General features: G+C 42.3%; 1 protein-coding gene across 13 annotated transcripts in view; it reads left to right on the top strand.

Annotated features, from left to right (window-relative positions):
- Positions 1–22,478, top strand: part of kiaa1109 (KIAA1109 ortholog) — an 80,354-nt gene that overhangs the window by 27,536 nt on the left and 30,340 nt on the right. For 9 of the 13 annotated variants that reach the window (XM_038729797.1, XM_038729793.1, XM_038729795.1 and 6 more), the window contains exons 34-51: positions 53–202; positions 2,371–2,498; positions 2,815–3,017; positions 3,291–3,491; positions 4,676–4,887; positions 8,296–8,447; positions 9,628–9,778; positions 9,917–10,069; positions 10,308–10,548; positions 10,789–10,937; positions 12,312–12,543; positions 14,791–14,952; positions 16,910–17,094; positions 17,484–17,659; positions 17,796–18,390; positions 19,344–19,542; positions 21,417–21,686; positions 21,962–22,055. In XM_038729797.1, the coding sequence (XP_038585725.1) occupies positions 53–202; positions 2,371–2,498; positions 2,815–3,017; positions 3,291–3,491; positions 4,676–4,887; positions 8,296–8,447; positions 9,628–9,778; positions 9,917–10,069; positions 10,308–10,548; positions 10,789–10,937; positions 12,312–12,543; positions 14,791–14,952; positions 16,910–17,094; positions 17,484–17,659; positions 17,796–18,390; positions 19,344–19,542; positions 21,417–21,686; positions 21,962–22,055 (3,653 nt within the window). The remainder of the gene's footprint in view (positions 1–52; positions 203–2,370; positions 2,499–2,814; positions 3,018–3,290; positions 3,492–4,675; positions 4,888–8,295; positions 8,448–9,627; positions 9,779–9,916; positions 10,070–10,307; positions 10,549–10,788; positions 10,938–12,311; positions 12,544–14,790; positions 14,953–16,909; positions 17,095–17,483; positions 17,660–17,795; positions 18,391–19,343; positions 19,543–21,416; positions 21,687–21,961; positions 22,056–22,478) is intronic. The other 4 variants (XM_038729801.1, XM_038729800.1, XM_038729791.1 and 1 more) reach the window with 2 other exon arrangements.

The following is a 22,478-nucleotide window of genomic DNA, read 5'->3' as shown; positions in this document are numbered from 1 at the left end:
AAGTGGCTTTGGTGCCAAATGACTGATGCCTCACTGTTCTGACTCCACACAGAGCCAAACAGGCAAGCAGGACCACAAGCTGTCCAAGACAGAGGGCACGACCCCTGGCTCGCTCAACATCTCCCATGGCCAGACAGACCTGTCCGTCAAACCAGATAATGTGAAAATCAAGGGCCTCCAAGCCAACGTCTCCATCCCCAAGGTAAGACCCATGACCCCAAATAATGAGAGGCCAGCAGCAGTGTGCTCTGACTAAGAGGGGTTCAAGAGCAAGCACAGAATCATGAGCATTGCTGTAGATCGCTTTACATTTAAACAATGAATATACAATGCACTCAGCATTTGTGTAGAATGATGATGGTTATTAAGCCATTTGTTAAATACAAAAGTTTGAAACCAGATGCGTTACCTCCATGAAATGTAGCCTATACTCTCAAAACCATTCAGATTCTTTTTTTTTATTCCACTGAACTAAAGGGAATGTCTGTTTACACCAAAAGTGTTGACTAGATACATAATACAGGTGCTGGTCATATGTAATTAGAATATCATCAAGAAGTTGATTTATTTCAGTAATTCCATTCAAAAAGTGAAACTTGGATATTATATTCATTCATTACACACAGACTGATATATTTAAAATTTTTATTTCATTTAATTGTGATGATTAAAAGTGACAAGTAATGAAAATCCCAAATTCAGTATCTCTGAAAATTAGAATATTTCTTAAGAGCAATACAAAAAAAGGATTTTTAGAAATGTTGGCCAACTGAAAAGTATGAACATGAAAAGTATGAGCATGTACAGCACTCAATACTTAGTTGGGGCTCCTTTTGCCTGAATTACTGCAGCAATGCGGCGTGGCATGGAGTCGATCAGTCTGTGGCACTGCTCAGGTGTTATGAGAGCCCAGGTTGCTCTGATAGTGGCCTTCAGCTCTTCTGCATTGTTGGGTCTGGCGTATCGCATCTTCCTCTTCACAATACCCCATAGATTTTCTATAGGGTTAAGGTCAGGCGAGTTTGCTGGCCAATTAAGAACAGGGATACCATGGTCCTTAAACCAGGTACTGGTAGCTTTGGCACTGTGTGCAGGTGCCAAGTCCTGTTGGAAAATGAAATCTGCATCTCCATAAAGTTGGTCAGCAGCAGGAAGCATGAAGTGCTCTAAAACTTCCTGGTAGATGGCTGCGTTGACCTTGGACCTCAGAAAACACAGTGGACCAACACCAGCAGATGACATGGCACCCCAAACCATCACTGACTGTGGACACTTTACACTGGACTTCAAGCAACGTGGATTCTGTGCCTCTCCTCTCTTCCTCCAGACTCTGGGACCTTGATTTCCAAAGGAAATGCAAAATTTACTTTCATCAGAGAACATAACTTTGGGCCACTCAGCAGCAGTCCAGTCCTTTTTGTCTTTAGCCCAGACGAGACGCTTCTGACACGGTGTCTTGTTCAAGAGTGGCTTGACACAAGGAATGCGACAGCTGAAACCCATGTCTTGCATACGTCTGTGCGTGGTGGTTCTTGAAGCACTGACTCCAGCTGCAGTCCACATATTTGAATGGGTTTTGTTTCACAATCCTCTCCAGGGTGCAGTTATCCCTATTGCTGTACACTTTTCTACCACATCTTTTCCTTCCCTTCGCCTCTCTATTAATGTGCTTGGACACAGAGCTCTGTGAACAGCCAGCCTCTTTAGCAATGACCTTTTGTGTCTTGCCCTCCTTGTGCAAGGTGTCAATGGTCGTCTTTTGGGCAGCTGTCAAGTCAGCGGTCTTCCCCATGATTGTGTAGCCTACAGAACTAGACTGAGAGACCATTTAAAGGCCTTTGCAGGTGTTTTGAGTTAATTAGCTGATTAGAGTGTGGCACCAGGTGTCTTCAATATTGAACCTTTTCACAATATTCTAATTTTCTGAGATACTGATTTTGGGGTTTTCATTAGTTGTCATCTATAATCATCAAAATTAAAAGGAATGAACACTTGAAATATATCAGTCTGTGTGGAATGAATGTATACATTATACAAGTTTCACTTTTTGAACGGAATTACTGAAATAAATAAACGTTTTGATGATATTCTAATTATATGACCAGCACCTGTATATCTTTCTCATTTGTAACTATTGCAGTATTGACTTTTCTATTGCCCTCTGTATGTGTTCATATACAGAAAAACCCAAAAAATCTTACATTTGGGGAAAACAGCCTCACAGTATGACTAATCTGTTCATTACTGTTGTCGTCCCTGTGGAGTAATAATTTGTCTTTTTTTGTCTTCTTGCGAGCTTTGCTATTATTTATGTCCATAGCATCTGATTATTTAAAGTTGTTTTTTTTGTTTTGTGTTCTTTTGCTGCAGGTGAACCTTTGCCTCCTGCAGGCTTCTGTAGAGGAGGGGTCACCGTCTTGCTCCAATAAATGCGTCACACATGTGTCTCTTGTGGCGCTGTGCTTCGACAGGATTGCTACCCAGTTCAGAATGAACAGGTAATGTCTCAACTACTTCACATGTCATTCTGTGTGTGTACAGTGACTAAGCTTTTTGGAGTATATGTGCTCAGTGCAAATATGCCCGCTATACGTGCTTTAAAATGCCTTCTGGCACATTCAGTTGTGGTTGTTTGGATGTCATTTTTTCAAGAGTGCCATTCACCACTATTCCGCAGGGTGTTAATCGTTGGGAATAATTCACTTCTATGGTTTTCTGTCCTTATAATACAAAATCAACAAATTGGATTTCTCTGACTATGCGCCCACAGCCCAGCTCAAATACAAACACACATTTTCTTTGTGGTCCTTTCAGGGGTATTGTGGAGGAGACACCCAACACCACAGAACATGGCCGGCCATCAGTCATGTTGGAGAAGTATGCCTCAGCCACCAAGATGCAGCCTCAGTCCTCTGGCTCGCTGCGCTCCAATGCCGGCATTGAGAAGGGCAAAGAGATCGCCGCTAGGCTCAATATCCACCGTATCCACAGCCAGCTGCGAGGCCTCGACTCCACAGGTTGGTTCAGGAGAATGAAAGCCCTGTTTGATCCCTTGTGCCACTTTTTGAAGTGGTTCACTTAACTTTTAAATGACCTACAAACTCTTTGTTGATATACTGTGTAAGCATGCAAAGGTTCCCTTACTTGACCAATAGTAACAAGCAAAAGTATTTAGACACTTTGACTGGAAATTTATTTCGAAATGCTCCCTTTTCACATTTTTTTGTTCTGCCCAAGCTCTTTTCTGTTGAAATTCTGAACAGTTGCGTTGTTTCCTCTCCTTTTTGTAGACATTGGCACATGTGCCATCACAGCAATCCCTTTTGAGAAGTCCAAAGTGCTGTTTGGCCTGGAGGAGCTGGAGGAGTTTTCAGTGGTGGATGAAACAGACGCCCAGGGCACAGCAGGCGATCTCAGCCGCTCCACAGCATCTCTTGAGAAATGGGGTTGGATCATGTTTGAATGTGGCATCGAGAACCTCACAGTCAAAGGTAAAACATCCTAAACTTTTTTCAGAGCATTCATCACTAGGGATGGGGATCAATACCCGGTTCTAAAAGGAGCCGGTTCCAAAATTTCTTACAACCCGAAAATCAACAAGGTCCGAGCTTATTGATACCGCTATCGAGACTAGCGGGTCCTATGATGTAACGTTATGTCTCGAGCGTCAAATCTGGTTTAAATTGAAACGGCATGGATAAGGAAACTAATGTTTTCTATTGATGGGACCGAAACGCGGAGACGGTGAGGTTACATTGGCTCCAAACTACTCGAGTCGACGACCGCTATGCTCATTACTGTAAGTCTGTGCAATAAACCTTTGAGAATAAAAAGACTTTACTTTATCAATAAACCTGTCTGTAAGGTAAGCATGTAGAAAGGGTTAATTTAATCGTCTCTGTCCTCAGTCTGTCATCCTGTATGTTTTATACAAGCACAGCTAACGTTAGCTTGGCATTAGCCAAATGTTAAAAACAAGCTAAATAGAAAGCTGTTTGTCTGAAGCATAGACTGGTCTGTAGTCTTAAAATGTGGCACATTGTTGTAAACTCAGCTGCTGGCTGAGACAAACCAGCCGCTCCTCCTTCGACCAGGTAACGTTACCTGCAGGCAGTGAATAACTGCAGAGAGGAGGAGGAGGAAGAGGAGGAGGAAGATGCTGACTGATGTCGGAGTTTTTATTCTTTCTAAACTTCAATCACTATTCTGATGTCAGATTTTGAGTTTATATATAGTGACTTTGCTGTTGTAAACATTAATGTTGCTGCTCTAGAAACAACATTTAGCTGTATTTAAAATATTAAAGTCTAATCCTATAATTTAAAAACAACCAGGCAGCTAATATGCACACTTCAATATTTTTTTATATGTTTGTTTATTTATTGTATCTCAATATATAAGAATGTTATTGCACATTGGATATTTTCCTCATACATTGCAGGCCTACCTCATTCCCGTTGGGTCTGGTCCTACCAAATAACTGTCACCAAATAATAGTAAAGTATCGACAAAGAATCTGATCATCAAGCAGTCTCAATAAAAGGGTATGAATATAAATAAAAATTAACGATCCCCATCCCTAGTCATCACTTACATTGAGACCTAGGAAAAAATCAAAGAAGGATGTTGGGAATATGTGTACAGATTTGTGAATGTATTACACTTTGTGTTGCAGGGGGCCGTCAGTCAGGAGCCATTCTTTACAATGCTTTTGGTGTGATGGGACGCTCAGACAATGGGGGGAAGACGGGTATGTCTAAGTCCAATGGTTCAACGGGCTCTCAGACGGGCAGCGGTTACAGCACTGACGTCTCTGATGACAACCTGCCGCATGATACCATCAGCCCTGCCTCTGATGTCAATGAACACTCGGACTCAGACGACCAGGTGACTTACTGAGAAATTATTTCTATGTTTATGGGGCTTAAAAATGCACCCCTTCATCTAATTTTTTTGTTAAAAAACTAGGTCCAAGCCAACATTCTGTTCTCCATCCAAACCTTAAACTCTGCAGTATTTATTGTTATTGCTGGGGTCAACCAAATAAAATCTTGGTCGAATGACATTCTACCTACTCTTCAACCAATTGATTGCACATGCACTCACACCCCAGCAAGGATCCCTGAGACCGGGTTGCAGTAAAGTTCCACAAAAAGCAACATGGGGGGAAAAGAAAACTACCATTCCCATTGTTTAGTTGCCATCAAATAAGTCTTAAAGAAGAGCTATTAAACTGCTTTTCCAGTCCTATATTGTAGTTTTGTGACTCCTGTATGGCAGCTTTGCATGATTCAAAGTTCAAAAAAGTTCTTATACTGACTCTTCATGTATGGCTTCATTTCAGCCTCTGTATGAAACAAGCTGCAAATGCTCCAGTCTGTGTAAGGCCCCCCCTCTAAAAGTCCACTGTCTTCTGATTGGCCAAGACCTGAAGCATGTTACCAGGCTGTTGTTGCTGGGCAGAACAGGCAGTGTTACGTCCCGGCTATATAGTTACATAGAAATGCTTCTGAATGTAGTTTGCAGGCTACATTGTTAGCTGTATGATAATTCACAGGGACCTCTCCCACCTACAGTGATTCGCTCATATTTTATTTGCATACTGTAATCTCTGTTCAACCTACTCACACCAGTAGTGAGCACAGACCCTGCTACATCGTATATAGCCTACTCCAACCCTGCCTCCAACTAACTTGTGTGTGTGTGTGTGTGTGTGTGTGTGTGTGTGTGCTAAATGAGTGAAATGACACATGAGTGACGGTATTGTATTACTTTAAGTTAACTTCAGCATTTACCGTGGCCACAGCTGACTTCACGCTGTGTTCGGGCCGAGTGTAACTCAGCCTAAACATCCAGACTGTTTCACTTACAGGCTGGATGACAAACTGTTCTCAGGTCAAGTCGACGTCCGATAAATAACGACACATGATACAAATGTGGACTGGCAAGCCAATGTTGGTAACGATGGCAAAGATAGCGGAATATAAAGGTGATCGATGGTACGAAGCTATGTCACAGGTTAATCTGGGCACTCTGCACAGCTAACAGCGTCTCCACTCTGCGCTCCATCTGAGTGTCAAACACCTCAGCCTGTTTCCTTATGTAAGTAAGAACACATGTAAACCGACCGTGGCACAAATTAGACAGACAACATGAACATTTGGACGGTTTATTGAAGTCTTGCAGTGTTTTGAACAGTGACACAGTTACATCCATGATCACGCTCACAGTCCTCGCTTTGAACTAATTTGCAAGTGGGAGAGCTCCCTGTGAATCATCGTGCAGCTAACGATGTAGCCTGCAAACTACATTCAGAAGCATAGGCAATATCTATATAACGACACATGACGTAGATAAACAATATTATCGGAACATATTTCCTGGTTTGCAGTCAGTGCATCCTGAAGCCACGCCTACAGCACATCTGGGACTATCACCAGTTAACCCAGCAGATCACGTCCTACGAACCACACAGTAAGCCACACAGACTGATGCGTGCAACCAAGGAAGAGTGAGTGAGACTGAAAGCACTTTAAATACTTTAACTTAATTTTTTAAGCTTTGGCCATGTTAAACATGGACAAAGCTTTTAACATTGTAGATAAGTTATAAAATGTGGAAAAGCATAATAGGTCTCCTTTAACATTATCTTGACTTTCTCTCAATATTACCACATAAGTCCAACATTGCCACAGCCTTCTGGGAGTAACCACATAAGCTGTGCATAATGTTAACCCCCAGTTTAACAGATAACCTACAAAATAAACACTAAAACAACATAAAACAAGTTAAAAAATACAGCTTTGAAGTTTGAAGTCGGGTCACGTACAGCCGTTATTGATCCATCCTTGATCTTGTACCTTGTTACTGCCCCTTGTTAAGAATGCAGTCCCAAGTGAAATACACACACATGTTGTCATCAAAAAAGCCCAGCCTCTGAGGGCAGCAATTTGTGCTGGCTAGATCTTTGAAATGGTGTCAGTTAGTTTGGAGCCGAATAAATGTTCAGTAAGTTAGGCCAAGCAGCCTCCAGGAGGTTGGGTGAGTTGTGAAATTGGGGTTGTTTTGACTTCCTGTCTTGTAAGTCTTATAGTTTATTAAATCAGGTCAGCCTATGTCCCTCTGTCCCCATAAATACCAGATTAAGAAGTGCCTTTCCCCTTATGAAAGCAACACCAGCAATTGTCCTACCAGTGAGAATTTGGTCAGACAAGAGTATATCGACCAACTAATTGTCCAGAAGGTGTCAGACCTATTTATTTTATGAGCTCAGTTAATAACTTTTACCATGGCATTCCTCTTTTATCAAATTTTCTTGAGGTCAACAAACGCATGAAAGCTTTTTTAGCTCTACAGACACTCACCTCAAAGTTTTACTTATGTGAGGACAAAGTAAATTCTTTTTAAGACAACAAACGTAACTGAGGACAAGCTTACAAGCTCCTAAATGTCACAGGAAGTGCCGGGGGATGTGAATTTGTTTACAGAGAATCAAAGCTCTGCTGCACTGATCTGAAACAAAATGACGTATGTAGATGTGTTCAGGGTGGGACTAATTACATACATCAAATTTGGTGCAGATGTGAGCACGTAAATTGAAGTTATAACAACTTCATGTTTCGTCGTGACTCGTAAATTTTGGACGCCATGCCACGGGCCAGCTTGTGGATGAAAACTCACCGTTTGTATAACTTTTAGTCATCAGTGAGTTTAGACTGCACAGCGTAAATGTGCTGTTAATCGGACTAATGGCTGACTTCCTGTTGGGTGTTGGGAATCGCTACGTCTGGACATGATACACGTACCATAGAAATTTTATACATGTAGGTGAAACATTGGCCCAGGGCCGCTCTGTAGGGGGGCTCTATCAAACCATTTTGCCACGCTCATGTGTGAGACCCACAAAATATGAAATTTCGCCTGACCTGTGTTTAAAGTTTTTTTGAGTTTTTGAGCATGTTTAGGCCGCCAAAATTGAGGTTTATTTAAAGGGAAAAAAATCCTTCAGTTACAATAGGGACCTCACAAGTTTCATGAGCTGGCCCTAATAATCAATTTGAGCCTGATAAGAGTCAGAAGAAAGAGATTAAAGTCATCAAACTAGGGAAGAGCCACTCTGATCTTGAAAATAAGCGAAGATGGTGAATCAAAGCTGTAATCAGGCTGAAAGTGATGTGTTTGAGGCTCGAGTCATAGAGGATGACAGTAAATCTATTCCAAAGCTGCAATACTGGAACTCAATCCCACCAGCCAGTCTCATCAACCTGTTAAATCCTGTTCTCTTGTGTTCTGAAGGATGAGGGGGTGGAGTCGGACGACCTGAAGAAAGACCTCCCCCTCATGCCCCCACCTCCTGACTCCAGCAGCATGAAGCTGACCATCAGGGAGATTTGGTTCAGTTTTGCTGCCCCCACCAATGTGCGTTCACCTTCACAGGCCATCTCCAGGTACGACTCCACTGACACGTGGCCCTCTTAACAAAAATCCTTTCACATGATTACAGTAAGTCCATGATTTGTTCTGAAACAACCCAGATAGGTAAATTCATGATTAAAGGGACATTCTGGTAATATTTCAACCTGATGTGATGCTGTGGTTCCGGCTACCGTTGCACTCGCCACCTCCTTTGTAGAGATTTAGAGAAATGAGGAATCACGCAAAACCTCATGTATGAGGGGAAAGCTGCGTGAGCCTCTTACAGCTTCTCAAACAAACACAATTTTTACATGAATCATTATAAACTCTTGTCTCAGAGTCTGACTAAGGAAACACAGATCCAGCCCAAGTCCAGCCCAAAGGGAGTTCTCTCATCATCTCCCACAGAAAACTCTGCTCTGAACTGCTTGAAAACGGCTCGTTTGTAGTCCAGCTGTTTCCCTTTCATCCTGGTGTCGACACATGGATGAAAGCAAAATGCGCGTCATAAAACGCTCACTAAGCAGCTACTCTGACACGCCCTCAAAAACACCAGTGGAAAAACACTGAGCTGCAGCACACCTCTCCTCTCTCTTCCAAACACTAGCTACCCTCCAGGCAGTCAATGGACATTAAAGTTGTTACTGTGATGTAGACAGCTCTGTTAAATCTTAATAGATGAAAGATACATTTGTTACAGATTAATAACTTACCTCTCTGAAGCTCTTGCTCCAGTCCATGTTGCTAAGCTGGTAAGGGGATATACAGCTGAACCGAAGCTGCGTTTACCAATTTATGCTGTATTTTAAGACAAAAGGCAACTACATTTCACCTTATCTGGCTGAAGTACAGTAAGCTCACTTGTTGTTCACTTCTACTGTCAGTGGTGTGACAGTGTAGTGGGATAAGTATAATATTATCTGTTTTTTTTTGAGAAAGTTCACTTGTGTGCCCCTGGCAACAGTTGTCAACTTTGCTGCTGATGCAGACCTGTCAGCCTCCCAAAGTTTTATTATAACTCAACTAACCAAATGCACCATGTACCTGGTTTCTGCAGTTGAGATTAAAGCAACAAAAATTCATTCTTAACAGTTATATTAAATGTCAAAGAAGGTGAAAAGAAGTATGCAAAGAAGTATCAATCTGTTTTAGGATATATTGATCAATAGCTATTCTAAGGTGCTTAGAGATCCTCTGACTCTCTGTTTACAGGCAGTTGAATTTGCTCAGCACAGCCACGCCTGCCATTGGAGCCTGGTTGGTTCCCATCGACCAGCTCAAATCTTCTCTGCGCAAACTGGACATGGAGGGCACACTGCGCGTGTGCGCCGTTATGGGCTGCATCATGACCGAAGCTCTTGAGGTCAGCAGTACATCAGTAGACAAACACATTAATTAGCCTTTTATCAAACCAGCCTTTAAATTTATATCTAGTTTTACTTGATTGTATGGGCTCTAGTTTTAAACGGTCCTTTTAACACTTTTTGTCTTTCCCCAACAGAAAAAGAGCATCCACATCCCTATCCGGAGCAAGTATAACCGCGTCACTAAACGAGCTCGCTACCTGCACGAGAATCCCTCCTGTATGCTTTGTAACATTCTTCACCGCTATCTGCAGCAGGCTGACTACTCTGTCATAGAGGAGGCTACCATGGTGAGTGCGAGTCCTCTGAATCTCTTCCTTTCAGTGGCATCTATTTTAGGAAACTGTCCAACTTGACCTTGTATAGATAAATCCCTGCTAGAATTTAGACATTATGTTATATGGTCTCATTTGGACAGAAAACCAATTATTTTAAGTTTTCTTAAGTGCTCGAGTCCCCTTCAATATTTTAATCAATGGGGACCAGTGGCACTAATCCAGTTCTTTACTCTTCTCCTTTCCATCCCAGAATGACGGGGTTCCAGCCCTTGTGACTCTGAAGAAGGGTCTGGTTGCTCTGGCCAGACAGTGGATGAAATTTATTGTGGTGACTCAAGGCTTCAAAGCTATTGGTCTGATGAGGCCCAACCAGCTTGCCAAACCCAAGGAGCCTCAGCAGAGCCTGGGTGAGACCATCTTGGGCCTGGACAACGGTGCTGCACTGCAGAGTGACACCAGCGCTGATGGAGCCGAATTTGAATTTGACGCAGGTGGGAGCTTACAGTGTGCAAATATTACCCTGACCACCCATCTGTGGTAACAGATGGACTGTGAAACTCCTGACCTCTAATTCTCAGTGTTTTTGCACAGAAGTAAATAGACTGTCACCTGTGAAAGATGTAGATGTAGACATAAATGACATGGTATGAATATTTGACTCTTATAGATTTGACTTTTAGAGCAGTCATATGGTTCTTCTAGGAGTTTTATTTTATGTGATTTTTGTGAAGCCACAGTGAGTGAACACACCATGTTGCTGGAGGGAGCATGCAGTCGTCCCCCTCCGAAAGAAGTGAACTCTGGTCCCGTCAGCGGAGTGGAGATCATGAGGAAACTGTCCAAGTCCCATACACACAACGAGTCTGCACTCAGGATAAAGGTACTTTGAGAATTTGTCTGTTTTTGTGTCCTAGTTATCTGTTATAAATCCTTATTGGTTTGCATGTATACATGCACATACACATTTCTGGGGCTGCAACTTCAATTATTTCTATTATGTATTAATCTGCCAATGTTTTTTCATAATAGTTCGTCTGTAAAATGTCAGCAAACAGTGAAAAATGCCCTTTGTCAGTCCCAAGAGGCCATAGTAAAACTGCACAACACATGTTTCATGTCATAGAAAACTTAAAGAAAATATTTCTCTTTCTATTTGAAAAGCTACAGACTTTAAAAATTACTCACACATTTAATCGATTGCTGATCAATATTCTGTCGATCATCTCATTGGTTAACTGATGTCCACACCAGATAAACCAGATTGGTTTAATAAAAGTATACAGTTTTCCTAAATCCACTACTGGTCTAGTGAGATTGTTTCTTTTAGAGAAAGATAAGAGGCAGCCAGTGCATACAAAATCTTCTGCTGCAGTTTTTTAAAGGACATACTTTGTAGCAGCCAGAATGTGTTATCAAGGATTATTTCACTTTTCCCAAAGGAGGAGGATGACATGGTGAGCTATCAGAGAAAGGTGATAATATTCTTGTTTGGGGAATTCTCTTTTATCTTTCCTGGAGCCCATGTACAGCACCATTCCCAAAATGGCAAACTAAACCAAAAACAGTATAGTTGAAATGATTAGTTGATTAATCAATTAGTCGATCAACATTAAAATAACCTGCAGGAATTTGATGAAATCATTTTCATTTTTCAGGTAAAACTTCAGTGGCTTCAGCTCCTTAAATGTGAATTTCAGCTGGTTGTTGTAGTGTTCTATGATAGTAAATTTGATAGCTTTGATTTTTGGACCCTTGGTCAGACAAAACAAGCAATCCCTGAACACTGTTTTTCTGACATTTTATTGACCAAACGGTTGATAAATCAAGAAAATAATCGGCAGATTTGTTGGTAATGAAAGAAATCATTAGTAGCCCTGGAAAACATAGCGAGTGTGAATGTTATGGAGTACTTCAAAAGGAAAATGACAATTCACAGCAGACATTGCAGTCCTGGTGTGAAGGTGACTCCACTGTTGGAAAGCCAGGAGGGATCTCAGCTGACACTGAGTGGGGAGATGACATTTTCCATTGTCTGCCAAATTAAACTGTAACGTGTTTGTTTACACCGTCACAGGGTCTGCTTAGGTTATTCAGCTCTTTTGTAAAAAAAAGTATTCCTCCACTTTGGGATATTTCCATTATGGATCAGGGCAGTCACTGTGTATCCCATTCATCTGAAATATATAAAGCCACAGGCAGTGGCGCTGTGTGAACATGACCTCCGCTCAGTAATCTGTACATTTGTCATACCCAGGGCTCCCATCCATACCAGTCGCTGAGCTACACCAGCGGTGACACAGCGGCTGACTCCCCCGCCCATGTGTGCCGCACAGGCATGCCAGCCAAGGACAGCCCCAGGAAGGAAAGCCTCCTGAGCAATCTGACAGGCAGCTTTCGGAGTCTGCACAACCTGCTGGAGGGCATGCCCCAGAGGAACGAGCCGTCTGCCGCCACTGCAGCCAAGAGCAGCTCCCTCACTCGCACAGGTACTAATGCCCGGCCTACTGGTGTGTTGCTCTGCTGCTAACTACAGTATGTGGAAGGTTGTCCTTGATTTTCTTTTTTTTAAATTACAACATGTAAAAGTGTTTTTGTCATTTTTGCTGCAAGGCTGACCTCTACTGTTCAATAGTGTGAATGTGAAGAATAAAATAGATTCACAGCTTGGTCCCTCGTCAAGCACGTGCCCGCAGTGAACAATATGCGGAGTCAGTGTGCCATGAGTTATTTGCTTTGTTTCACACTCTAACATTCAGCAACCCCTGCTGATATCATCTTGCTTCATGAAAGAAAGTGCTGTAAAAGCTTGAACGTAGCTTAAAGATGCACCAGAGAGGGAGCTAAATAAGAAATCAAAGTGTAAAAAGAAAAGCATTTTCTCTCTCAGGTTATGTTTCTCCATTGTAGTACGAGACTTTGAATGTGTTTGTATGTGAGAGCTTGGAAATTGTACAAACCGTGTCTCTGTCATAATAATATATATATAGGTGCTGGTCATATAATTAGAATATCATCAAAAAGTTGATTTATTTCAGTAATTCCGTTCAAAAAGTGAAACTTGTATAATGTATACATTCATTCCACACAGACTGATATATTTCAAGTGTTCATTCCTTTTAATTTTGATGATTATAGATGACAACTAATGAAAACCCCAAAATCAGTATCTCAGAAAATTAGAATATTGTGAAAAGGTTCAATATTGAAGACACCTGGTGCCACACTCTAATCAGCTAATTAACTCAAAACACCTGCAAAGGCCTTTAAATGGTCTCTCAGTCTAGTTCTGTAGGCTACACAATCATGGGGAAGACCGCTGACTTGACAGCTGCCCAAAAGACGACCATTGACACCTTGCACAAGGAGGGCAAGACACAAAAGGTCATTGCTAAAGAGGCTGGCTGTTCACAGAGCTCTGTGTCCAAGCACATTAATAGAGAGGCGAAGGGAAGGAAAAGATGTGGTAGAAAAGTGTACAGCAATAGGGATAACTGCACCCTGGAGAGGATTGTGAAACAAAACCCATTCAAATATGTGGACTGCAGCTGGAGTCAGTGCTTCAAGAACCACCACGCACAGACGTATGCAAGACATGGGTTTCAGCTGTCGCATTCCTTGTGTCAAGCCACTCTTGAACAAGACACCGTGTCAGAAGCGTCTCGTCTGGGCTAAAGACAAAAAGGACTGGACTGCTGCTGAGTGGCCCAAAGTTATGTTCTCTGATGAAAGTAAATTTTGCATTTCCTTTGGAAATCAAGGTCCCAGAGTCTGGAGGAAGAGAGGAGAGGCACAGAATCCACGTTGCTTGAAGTCCAGTGTAAAGTGTCCACAGTCAGTGATGGTTTGGGGTGCCATGTCATCTGCTGGTGTTGGTCCACTGTGTTTTCTGAGGTCCAAGGTCAACGCAGCCATCTACCAGGAAGTTTTAGAGCACTTCATGCTTCCTGCTGCTGACCAACTTTATGGAGATGCAGATTTCATTTTCCAACAGGACTTGGCACCTGCACACAGTGCCAAAGCTACCAGTACCTGGTTTAAGGACCATGGTATCCCTGTTCTTAATTGGCCAGCAAACTCGCCTGGCCTTAACCCTATAGAAAATCTATGGGGTATTGTGAAGAGGAAGATGCGATACGCCAGACCCAACAATGCAGAAGAGCTGAAGGCCACTATCAGAGCAACCTGGGCTCTCATAACACCTGAGCAGTGCCACAGACTGATGGACTCCATGCCACGCTGCATTGCTGCAGTAATTCAGGCAAAAGGAGCCCCAACTAAGTATTGAGTGCTGTACATGCTCATACTTTTCATGTTCATACTTTTCAGTTGGCCAACATTTCTAAAAATCCTTTTTTTGTATTGCTCTTAAGTCATATTCTAATTTTCGGAGATACTGAATTTGGGATTTTCATTAGTTGTCAATTTTAATCATCACAATTAAATGAAATAAACATTTGAAATATATCAGTCTGTGTGTAATGAAAGAATATAATAACCAAGTTTCACTTTTTGAATGGAATTGCTGAAATAAATCAACTTTTTGATGATATTCTAATTACATATGACCAGCACCTGTATATAATTATAAACCCCAAATAAAAATTTTCACACGTGCGGCTATGATGCAAGAGGAAAGTTATTCTCGAACAGCAGTCAGTATCTGTGTGATTTCTTTTTTTTGTAGTCTGTTACATGATGTAATGTGCTCTCAATCTCTTTCTTCTGGGGCTCAGGAAACAGCTTAGGGACAGACATGCTGACTGAGCACCCGCTGCTGTCAGAGCCCTCCTCCGTCAGCTTTTACAACTGGATGTCTAATGCTGTGGGCAACAGGACGGGGGCTGCGGCCCAGGACTCCCCGGTTAACCGCCCCCAGCACAACAGCCTACAGACAGGTCAGACACCATGGTCTCAGGGTTGGCCTTGGAGGTTTTTCACTAGTCAAATCTGCATTGTTCTTTTAATAAAAATCTAATTTTTATTCAGAAAATCCCATAATAACTGCATGAGGTTTCCAGTTCATTAAGATGAACTCGTTTCTGTGGAACCTTCAGGGTAAAATGATGCAATCTTTTCCTATTATTAAAAGCTTTGTTATAATGCTCAGCTTCTCCTAGTACAGTAGCAGCTGAGGAATTCATATAATATTGCTGTTTTACTAGACCTACCGGATTCTTCTGGCAACCACTACCAACCACTGCCAACAGATAACAGTCCAGAAGGAGGTCAGGGATTGTTGCTCAATGTTGTGCTGATGGTGTTGGTGACCTAATTAACTAGCTAGCAGTACGTTTGTTCCCCTTTGTTAGCTAGTAATAGTCACCTAGAACACTGTGTCAAAGTATTCTGCAGGGAAACCTGGAAACAGGTAAGTTGTTAATGTAGAAATAAGCCAAGATTACCTTCATTCATTCAAATGTATATATTGTAGCAGAAACATATTTAAATACTATATATTTTGGGTTAAAGCATGTATAGACTTGTTTTTGTGATAATAGCATAAATTCTGATGGCATACGTTTTTATTTGTTGAAAAATAAGACAACCAACTGGGGGTGCCAAAGCCGTGTAGTTGTGAGTAGATCTTAACAACGGCTCTATTTGAAACCCCCTTCTACACAATCGGTACGTGCTGGTGTGATCTAAATGTAGTATGTAGTATGCAAACAAAAGCAAAATCTGCAGTATGCCAAAAACCTGGATGTTGTACTGATTTGGGGAAAATCTCTAGTATATGTCCCATAATGCAAAATGCTAGAATGGACACACAAAGTTTTTTTTGGTACATACTGCATGCCATATGAATGATTTGTATCGTTCAGAGAAATTAGTGCCTGTTTAGATCAGATGCCGAAGCAGTTGGAGCAAACAATACAAACCTCACTTTATAGCTTTTAAATTAGGACATTTCTACCACCAGTTCACATACATAACGTTAATACTGTCGTTTTTAAATATGTGTACCTCATAGATTTATAGTGGTCCTCTAGAGTACACCAGCCTGCTGACATGCCATTAAAATGTGCTTAATGATATAAAATGTGTTTCGATATCAAAAGAAGGATTTGGAGCTTTTCTGACTCTCTGGATTCCCTTGTACCTGTGCTACAGGCCTGTTGCTGTGATGGATAGATAAAGTCATGTTGCTTCCTCACTTGCCAAACATTCTGTGAGAACCGGAGCATATTAGTGGCGTGAAGCAACCTGAGATTTTGTTCATCCCTCACAGCGCTGCTCTTTCCCACCCTCTGTTCGCCCACTCTTCTTCGGGGCCACAAACAGCTGCACTCTGCATTTGTTTCATCCTCCCGCAACAGTAGTTCAATATTTGGAATCACCCACATGGATCACTGAAAAGACACATCTTACTTTCACAGTTGAGCAGAGCACTTTGTGGTTGTGTGTGGGTACAATTAAATACGTGAACGGCTGGATTTGAGCCCGAGGCAATAAGCATTGTCTTTATCTACTCACCCAGGTGTCAGTCAGTGACAGCCCAGCAAATTAGCGAGAACAGCTCCTCACAAACAAATGAAGTGAATGTGATGTAGCAGTTTATAGATCCAAATTGTGCATAACTCTCTCTGTAACGTGATTGTTGCGTTCCATTTAATTCCCACTAACATCTTTATTATGAAGAGCTAGAGTGGGAAAGTGTTTCACCCCACAGCGCTCTACTTACTCGCTGCTGCTCATACGTACATGTCCGTGCTCGAGTAACATACTGCCACTGAGCTGCTCCTGTTCTCGCAGTGGTATCAACATATTATGCAAGAAAACGCAACAGCAGGCTGCCAAGACCTGCCTGGTCTCACACCACATGTGTCCCAAACCTCTCTTCCACACCCTTAGGTGGGACGTGTAACCTGCCCACAATCCCCTCAGCGTCAGACTTCAACACAGTGCTGTCCAGCGACCAGAACACTCTGGACGGGACCCACTCCCAGCACTCCCAGCATAGCACCAGCCAGGATGAAATGGCCGACATTGAGGAGGGCAACATGTGCCCAGCTGCCGTTCAACTGGCCGATGCTCAGGTGCTGTGAATACTTCTGTCTGCCTTTCTTTGTCATTTGTTCAGTGCTTTTTGTCTAAACTTCAACTAGACAGGCAATTAACATAACAACTGCAGCTTTTTAAAAAGTCTGAATTTGTGGTTTTATAATTGTTAAAACATGTTTTAAATGTGGTTCTTATTTGTGTTGACAGCGTGGAAAGAGACAGTATATTAAGGAATAAAGTACATCGATTTTTAAATGATTTCATGTCACTTGCACTCCCTAAGTCCTTTTGTCTTGCCTTGATTCGTGTGTATCTTCCATACGGAGGGGTGAAAGCTCTATCTGCAAAGCTCGCAGTTCAGTTAACGCATCCCCTCTACAAAAACACTTCATGTTACGCCTTGAAATCTGTTTTCCGCCCTCAGGTTGTTTTCAAGCCTTTGCTGAGCTACACAGGCATCCAGGCCCAAGACACCACTCCTCTCAGCTACAAGATGTATTTTGGAGAGCATCTGTCTTTTTCTGGCAACCTAGAGTGTCTCAGAGCGGACATCGTCGACTCTGACACCTCCAAAGAGCGGAAAAACAAAAGATCCAGGAGGTAAAATACATCTTAATCATAACAATACAATAAATAAAAGAGATTTGTTAGTTCATTAGTTTTAGTGTGGCATTCACTCAAGGTAAAGAATGTTTGCTAAATACATACAACCCTCCACCTGTCCCTCCATCTTTAGACAAGGCATGGTGAACCTCCCGCCGCTGGAGTTCAAGCCAGCTCTGCTGATTGAGACATTCAGCCTGAATGCAGTGGTGATGGAGAAGTCGTCTAGCGCTCCGCAGGGCCCCACCGCAGCTCCGCTCTCCTTCCACGACCTCAACCGCCGCCACTTCAACACATTCCACTGTGATTTCACCACAGCCTGTCAGGCCATCAGCCAGCGTGTGGACATGGCCCTGGTGCGCCTCATCCACCAGTTCAGCACCATGATCGACGACATCAAGGCCACGCAGACTGATATCAAACTGAGCCGCTACACCGCCGGCTCTGCCTCCCCAACACCCACTTTCAAGGCCCGGCCGTACCGCCACTTCAGGTCCTCCGACTTCAGCCGCAGCTCACGGGGCAGCCTCAACGGGGCTGGACGCAGCGGAACCCAAACCCTGAAGAGCAAGCGAGGGGTTGGCGGAGGGGGCGGAGCAGGTGGTGGAGGAGCAGGCATTGCTGGGGGTTTGCCACCTAATGGGCCTCCATCTGGCATGGACACGCTGGGGAGAAGGGAGCCTCGGGGACGCACCTCCCTCGGACGTTCAGAGCGACGCACCTCTAAGGTAACTATAATAAAGACAGTTTAACGAGTCTTTTTTTAAAAATACAAAGGTCAAAACCATACATGGGAAGAAGTGATTCCAAAGACTATATAGACCCTTCAAACTGGATTGCTAAGCAACAGCCTTTGTTGATGCTGAATGTGTAGACTTTCAACCTCAACAGCATAAACACTCTAAATGGGTCCAAGTTTGTTTTCCATCAGGTACTGATATTGGTAAACGCTGCAGCAGGAAATAAAGCTGGAACCTGTTCAGAATGTATGTTTTCACATTTAAAAAGGTCCCATAGATTTCACAGATTCAACACCCAGAGCAGGCTATTACAAAGTCTAGGAGCCCTATTGCCTTTTTTAATCCACAACTCGGAACAGCCATCACCTGCCTGACTTTAGTTCAGATCTGGCTCAAATAGTGATAAAAAGTCTCGAATATTCTTTATCGGCACACATGCTGAGACCTTAATGTGATTAGTAAAATCACATCATCTTTTATTTTCCACACACAAACCCTAGAGGGAGCCACCAGATAATAGGAAATTTTCAGAACAGGCACCATTCATGAAAACACAGTTTCAGCTGTCAAGAATTTTATCCAGTCCACAGTTCAGGCAAAACGTGAAAAATGGACAGTTTTTTGTCTTGACATTTAAATGTGCTTCAAACTTCAAGAAGCTAAGCATTTTTATAAAGGAAAAAGATGTAGCACAGGGACTCACGACAAACCTGCACAGATATAATTTAAACCAGGGCCTTTCCAGAAATAACTGAGTTACTTGTTGTCATCTTACAGATATCACGACAGCCTGCACTCATAACATTACTGTTACAGTAAACAGTTCAGCAATAAAAGAAGAAATAAGTCCGCCAGATTGTTTATTTACCCTTCCGCCTTGTGATGCATATTGTGACATTTCTTTTTGTTTTATAATGTGGGATATTGTGTAATGTCTTCAGGTGTCAAGGAAGGGCTCCCGTGACGTGGCAGACCACATGGCCATCCAGATGGACGACTCAGACTCCATCACAGTGTCAGAGCAGAGCGAGCCGTCAGCAGAATGTTGGCAGAACATGTACAAGCTGCTCAACTTCTATTCCCTCATCTCCGATCCCACTGGAATCCTGGAGAAAAGCTCCCCAGAGAACTGCCTGTCAGGTGGGAATCAGCTTCTAGCAGTCATCCAGTCCTGAATGTGCCTCCTTTATCCAACCCATGCATTTCCTTTCTGCTTTCCTTTCCATTTCTATGCCTTTTGTTCGATCAATTTTTAAGATATTGCTGTTTTTTATTTCCCTTCTTCCCTTTCCTTTTCTCCACCTGCGCCCTCTGTTCTGCCTTACAAGCCCTGACGCGCCACCTTCTTCCTTTCTTCCCTCCTGACCTGACCTACAGGTCTTGGACCATTTTATTCATCAGGCTCTCAAATGACTTAATTATACAAGCCTTAAGTTTTTGTGTTTTTTCAGTATTTTTTGTGTACATTATACACTTTCCAATACAAAAGTCAATGCTCAGCTGCTGTTATTTTGCATGCAATTAATACTTGCTGCTATTATGACCCCACCTTCTCCCTGAGGTGTTCATTAAGTATGAGGGCAGGCGCGCAGGAAGACATTTTTGTTTAGGGGGTGCTGTACAGTAGAAATGCGTGCATGACAGACTGCATGTGGGCACTTACATACTTTCCTTCAACACAGAGTGGTCTTGTGAGGTCACAGAGGTCCGGACCTCAGTAATTGTATGTATGTATAAATAAAATCATTTGAATAAAAAACATTGATAATATGATCAACTTAAATGTACAGCATGTGAGCGCAGCTGATTACACCGTCTCTACCATCATTTCAACTTGAAAAACTGGTCCACACTTGGGGAAACACAATACGCATGTGAAAACCTTGTGCGTGCAGTAACTGAGAGCACCGCTGTTTGTGGGCAGAGTTTTGGAAGATACATTTTGTGCCTTTCGGGGTTGGTGAAATAGAGTGAAGGGTCTCCTCATTAAGAAAGACGCTGTGCGCATTGACGCACGGGGCACAGCAGAATAACTTAATATTTAAATCTCATAACACGCTGACAGGATCGGTCTGAATCTAACCTTAATTAATGTTCTGTGTTCTTCTCCACATCCAAAAGGTCTCACACACAGTCCAGGTTCATACAGTGAAACTGTTTGGAGTAAAGCAGCCGTCCTCCTGATCAATCCTGAGCTCCATCAGAGTGTCTAAATTATTTCAGAAGCTAAAAGTTGAATTCTGTTTCCTCTGCAGGGTTTCCTCTGTCTGTCCTGTCCAGTGTATAACTGCAGTTTTTAGTTTTGCTGCATAAATGTCCCAGGGTATTTGCTGTGGCATTACTGCGCCCAGGGAAACTTTTAAAATGACTGACAGCAGCCTCTCCAAACTTTAAAGTAAACCATTAAAGAAAACACTCATACAACAACACAATAAAGAAATGACCTGAAAAGGTATAAGGACCAGTAGAGGTGGGATAAAAGAAAAAAAGAAAATAATTAGTTGGGTGGGGGGCCGGTGGATTCATTTGTGCATACATGATTATTCAGATATTGTAAAAGCCGATCCGCGCATCACACCCATGTAACTCTTATTGTGACAAAACAGTGCAAACAGCTGCTGACATCAAATTATTAGGCTGCAATATGAACCAAAGCATCTTCTGCATTCAGCACTAACCTGCTGTGTTTTATGTTGTCCTTTAGTAACAATAGTGCCCATTTTGTACTCTACACCCTGTCAATAAGGGGTGCTGCAGCACCCTCCACACCCCCTTTTGCACGCATTTGTATGAGAGTAGCTTGTAGTGGTGAGACGGTGTTTCAACACCAACGCACCTTGATGCAGTGACAGAATGAGTTCTAGAGGGACTAAAAAATAATAATATAAATAGGTCCTAACATTATTAATGTGCAAAGGTAGAATTAATTATGAATCTTGATTCCAACTTCCAGGATCCTCTTCTCATGCAAGTAAGTTTTGATGGATGAAATGATAGTGGTATTTTTCTTGCAGCTGCAGAAGGTGGACGTCAGCCCCCGGAGCCGTTTTGTAAAGTGATCTTTGAGAACGAGCAACAGGACCCTACAACGCCCAACAAACCCCCGGGCGCAGGCGGTCGGCGACGGAGCCTGGTGAACTCTGAACCCCAGCACGTCACGCTCATAGTGTTCGGCATTGGCATGGTGAACCGCACCCACTTGGAGGCCGACATCGGCGGGCTGACCATGGAGGCTGAGCTGAAGAAGATCCATGGAAGTTTCACCCTGAAGGAGAAGATGAAAGGTGAGGCAGAGAATGTGTGTGGGGAATGAAGCTCCTGAGTTTTTAATCAGTGTGTCTGTTCATTAACTTGGTCAGCCACCTCAACTGTTTCACCTATGCACTGACCTTAAAAAAAAAAAAGTGTGATAGTAAAGGACATCAATCACATATCTATGCCAGTCTTAGGTGGATAAATAATATTTTAATGTCATTATTAATTCTTCTTTTACAATGTAAAGTTCCAAAATCTTGTGTCCTGATGAAATGATTCCTGGTTTTCTTTCACACATCCACAGACATCCTGCACCAGAAAATGACTGAGACGTGTGCGTCGGCTCACATAGGAGGGGTAAACATTGTTCTACTGGAGGGCATAACACCTGACATCCAGTACGTACAAATTCTCTTTAACTTTAAAGTGATTCAACAATTATTTACATTTAAATGTCCTCATATTGATAGGAATTCTTAGAAACAGGAGAGACGTGTAATTATGTTTTGAATAGCATGTATTGATCCTAACCCTTGCTGGATGATGGTTTGTTGATTGCTGTTGAAGTTTGAAATTGTTAATGAATTCTTTTTTTTTTTTTTAAATGTTTTAATTATAACTAATTAATGGTTTTTGCTGTTTTAAATCAATATTCATTTATTTTCTGTTCCCCAAGAGCTTTTTGCTTGTAACTGTGGTCTCAAACATATAGAACTCAGCTATAAAGTATTACCTCTTGGCTAAAATGGTTATTTAGGAACAACAGAACTTACTACACGTAGATGCTTTAATATCAAGTACGTTTGTTACTTCCCTGAGCT

The sequence above is a fragment of the Micropterus salmoides genome, unplaced genomic scaffold (genome assembly GCF_014851395.1).
Source record: "Micropterus salmoides isolate LMB-PRFRI ecotype aquatic unplaced genomic scaffold, ASM1485139v1 Ms_hic_scaffold_19, whole genome shotgun sequence".
Classification (NCBI taxonomy): Eukaryota; Metazoa; Chordata; class Actinopteri; order Centrarchiformes; family Centrarchidae; genus Micropterus; species Micropterus salmoides.
This window is presented reverse-complemented; position numbering and strand designations above follow the sequence as displayed.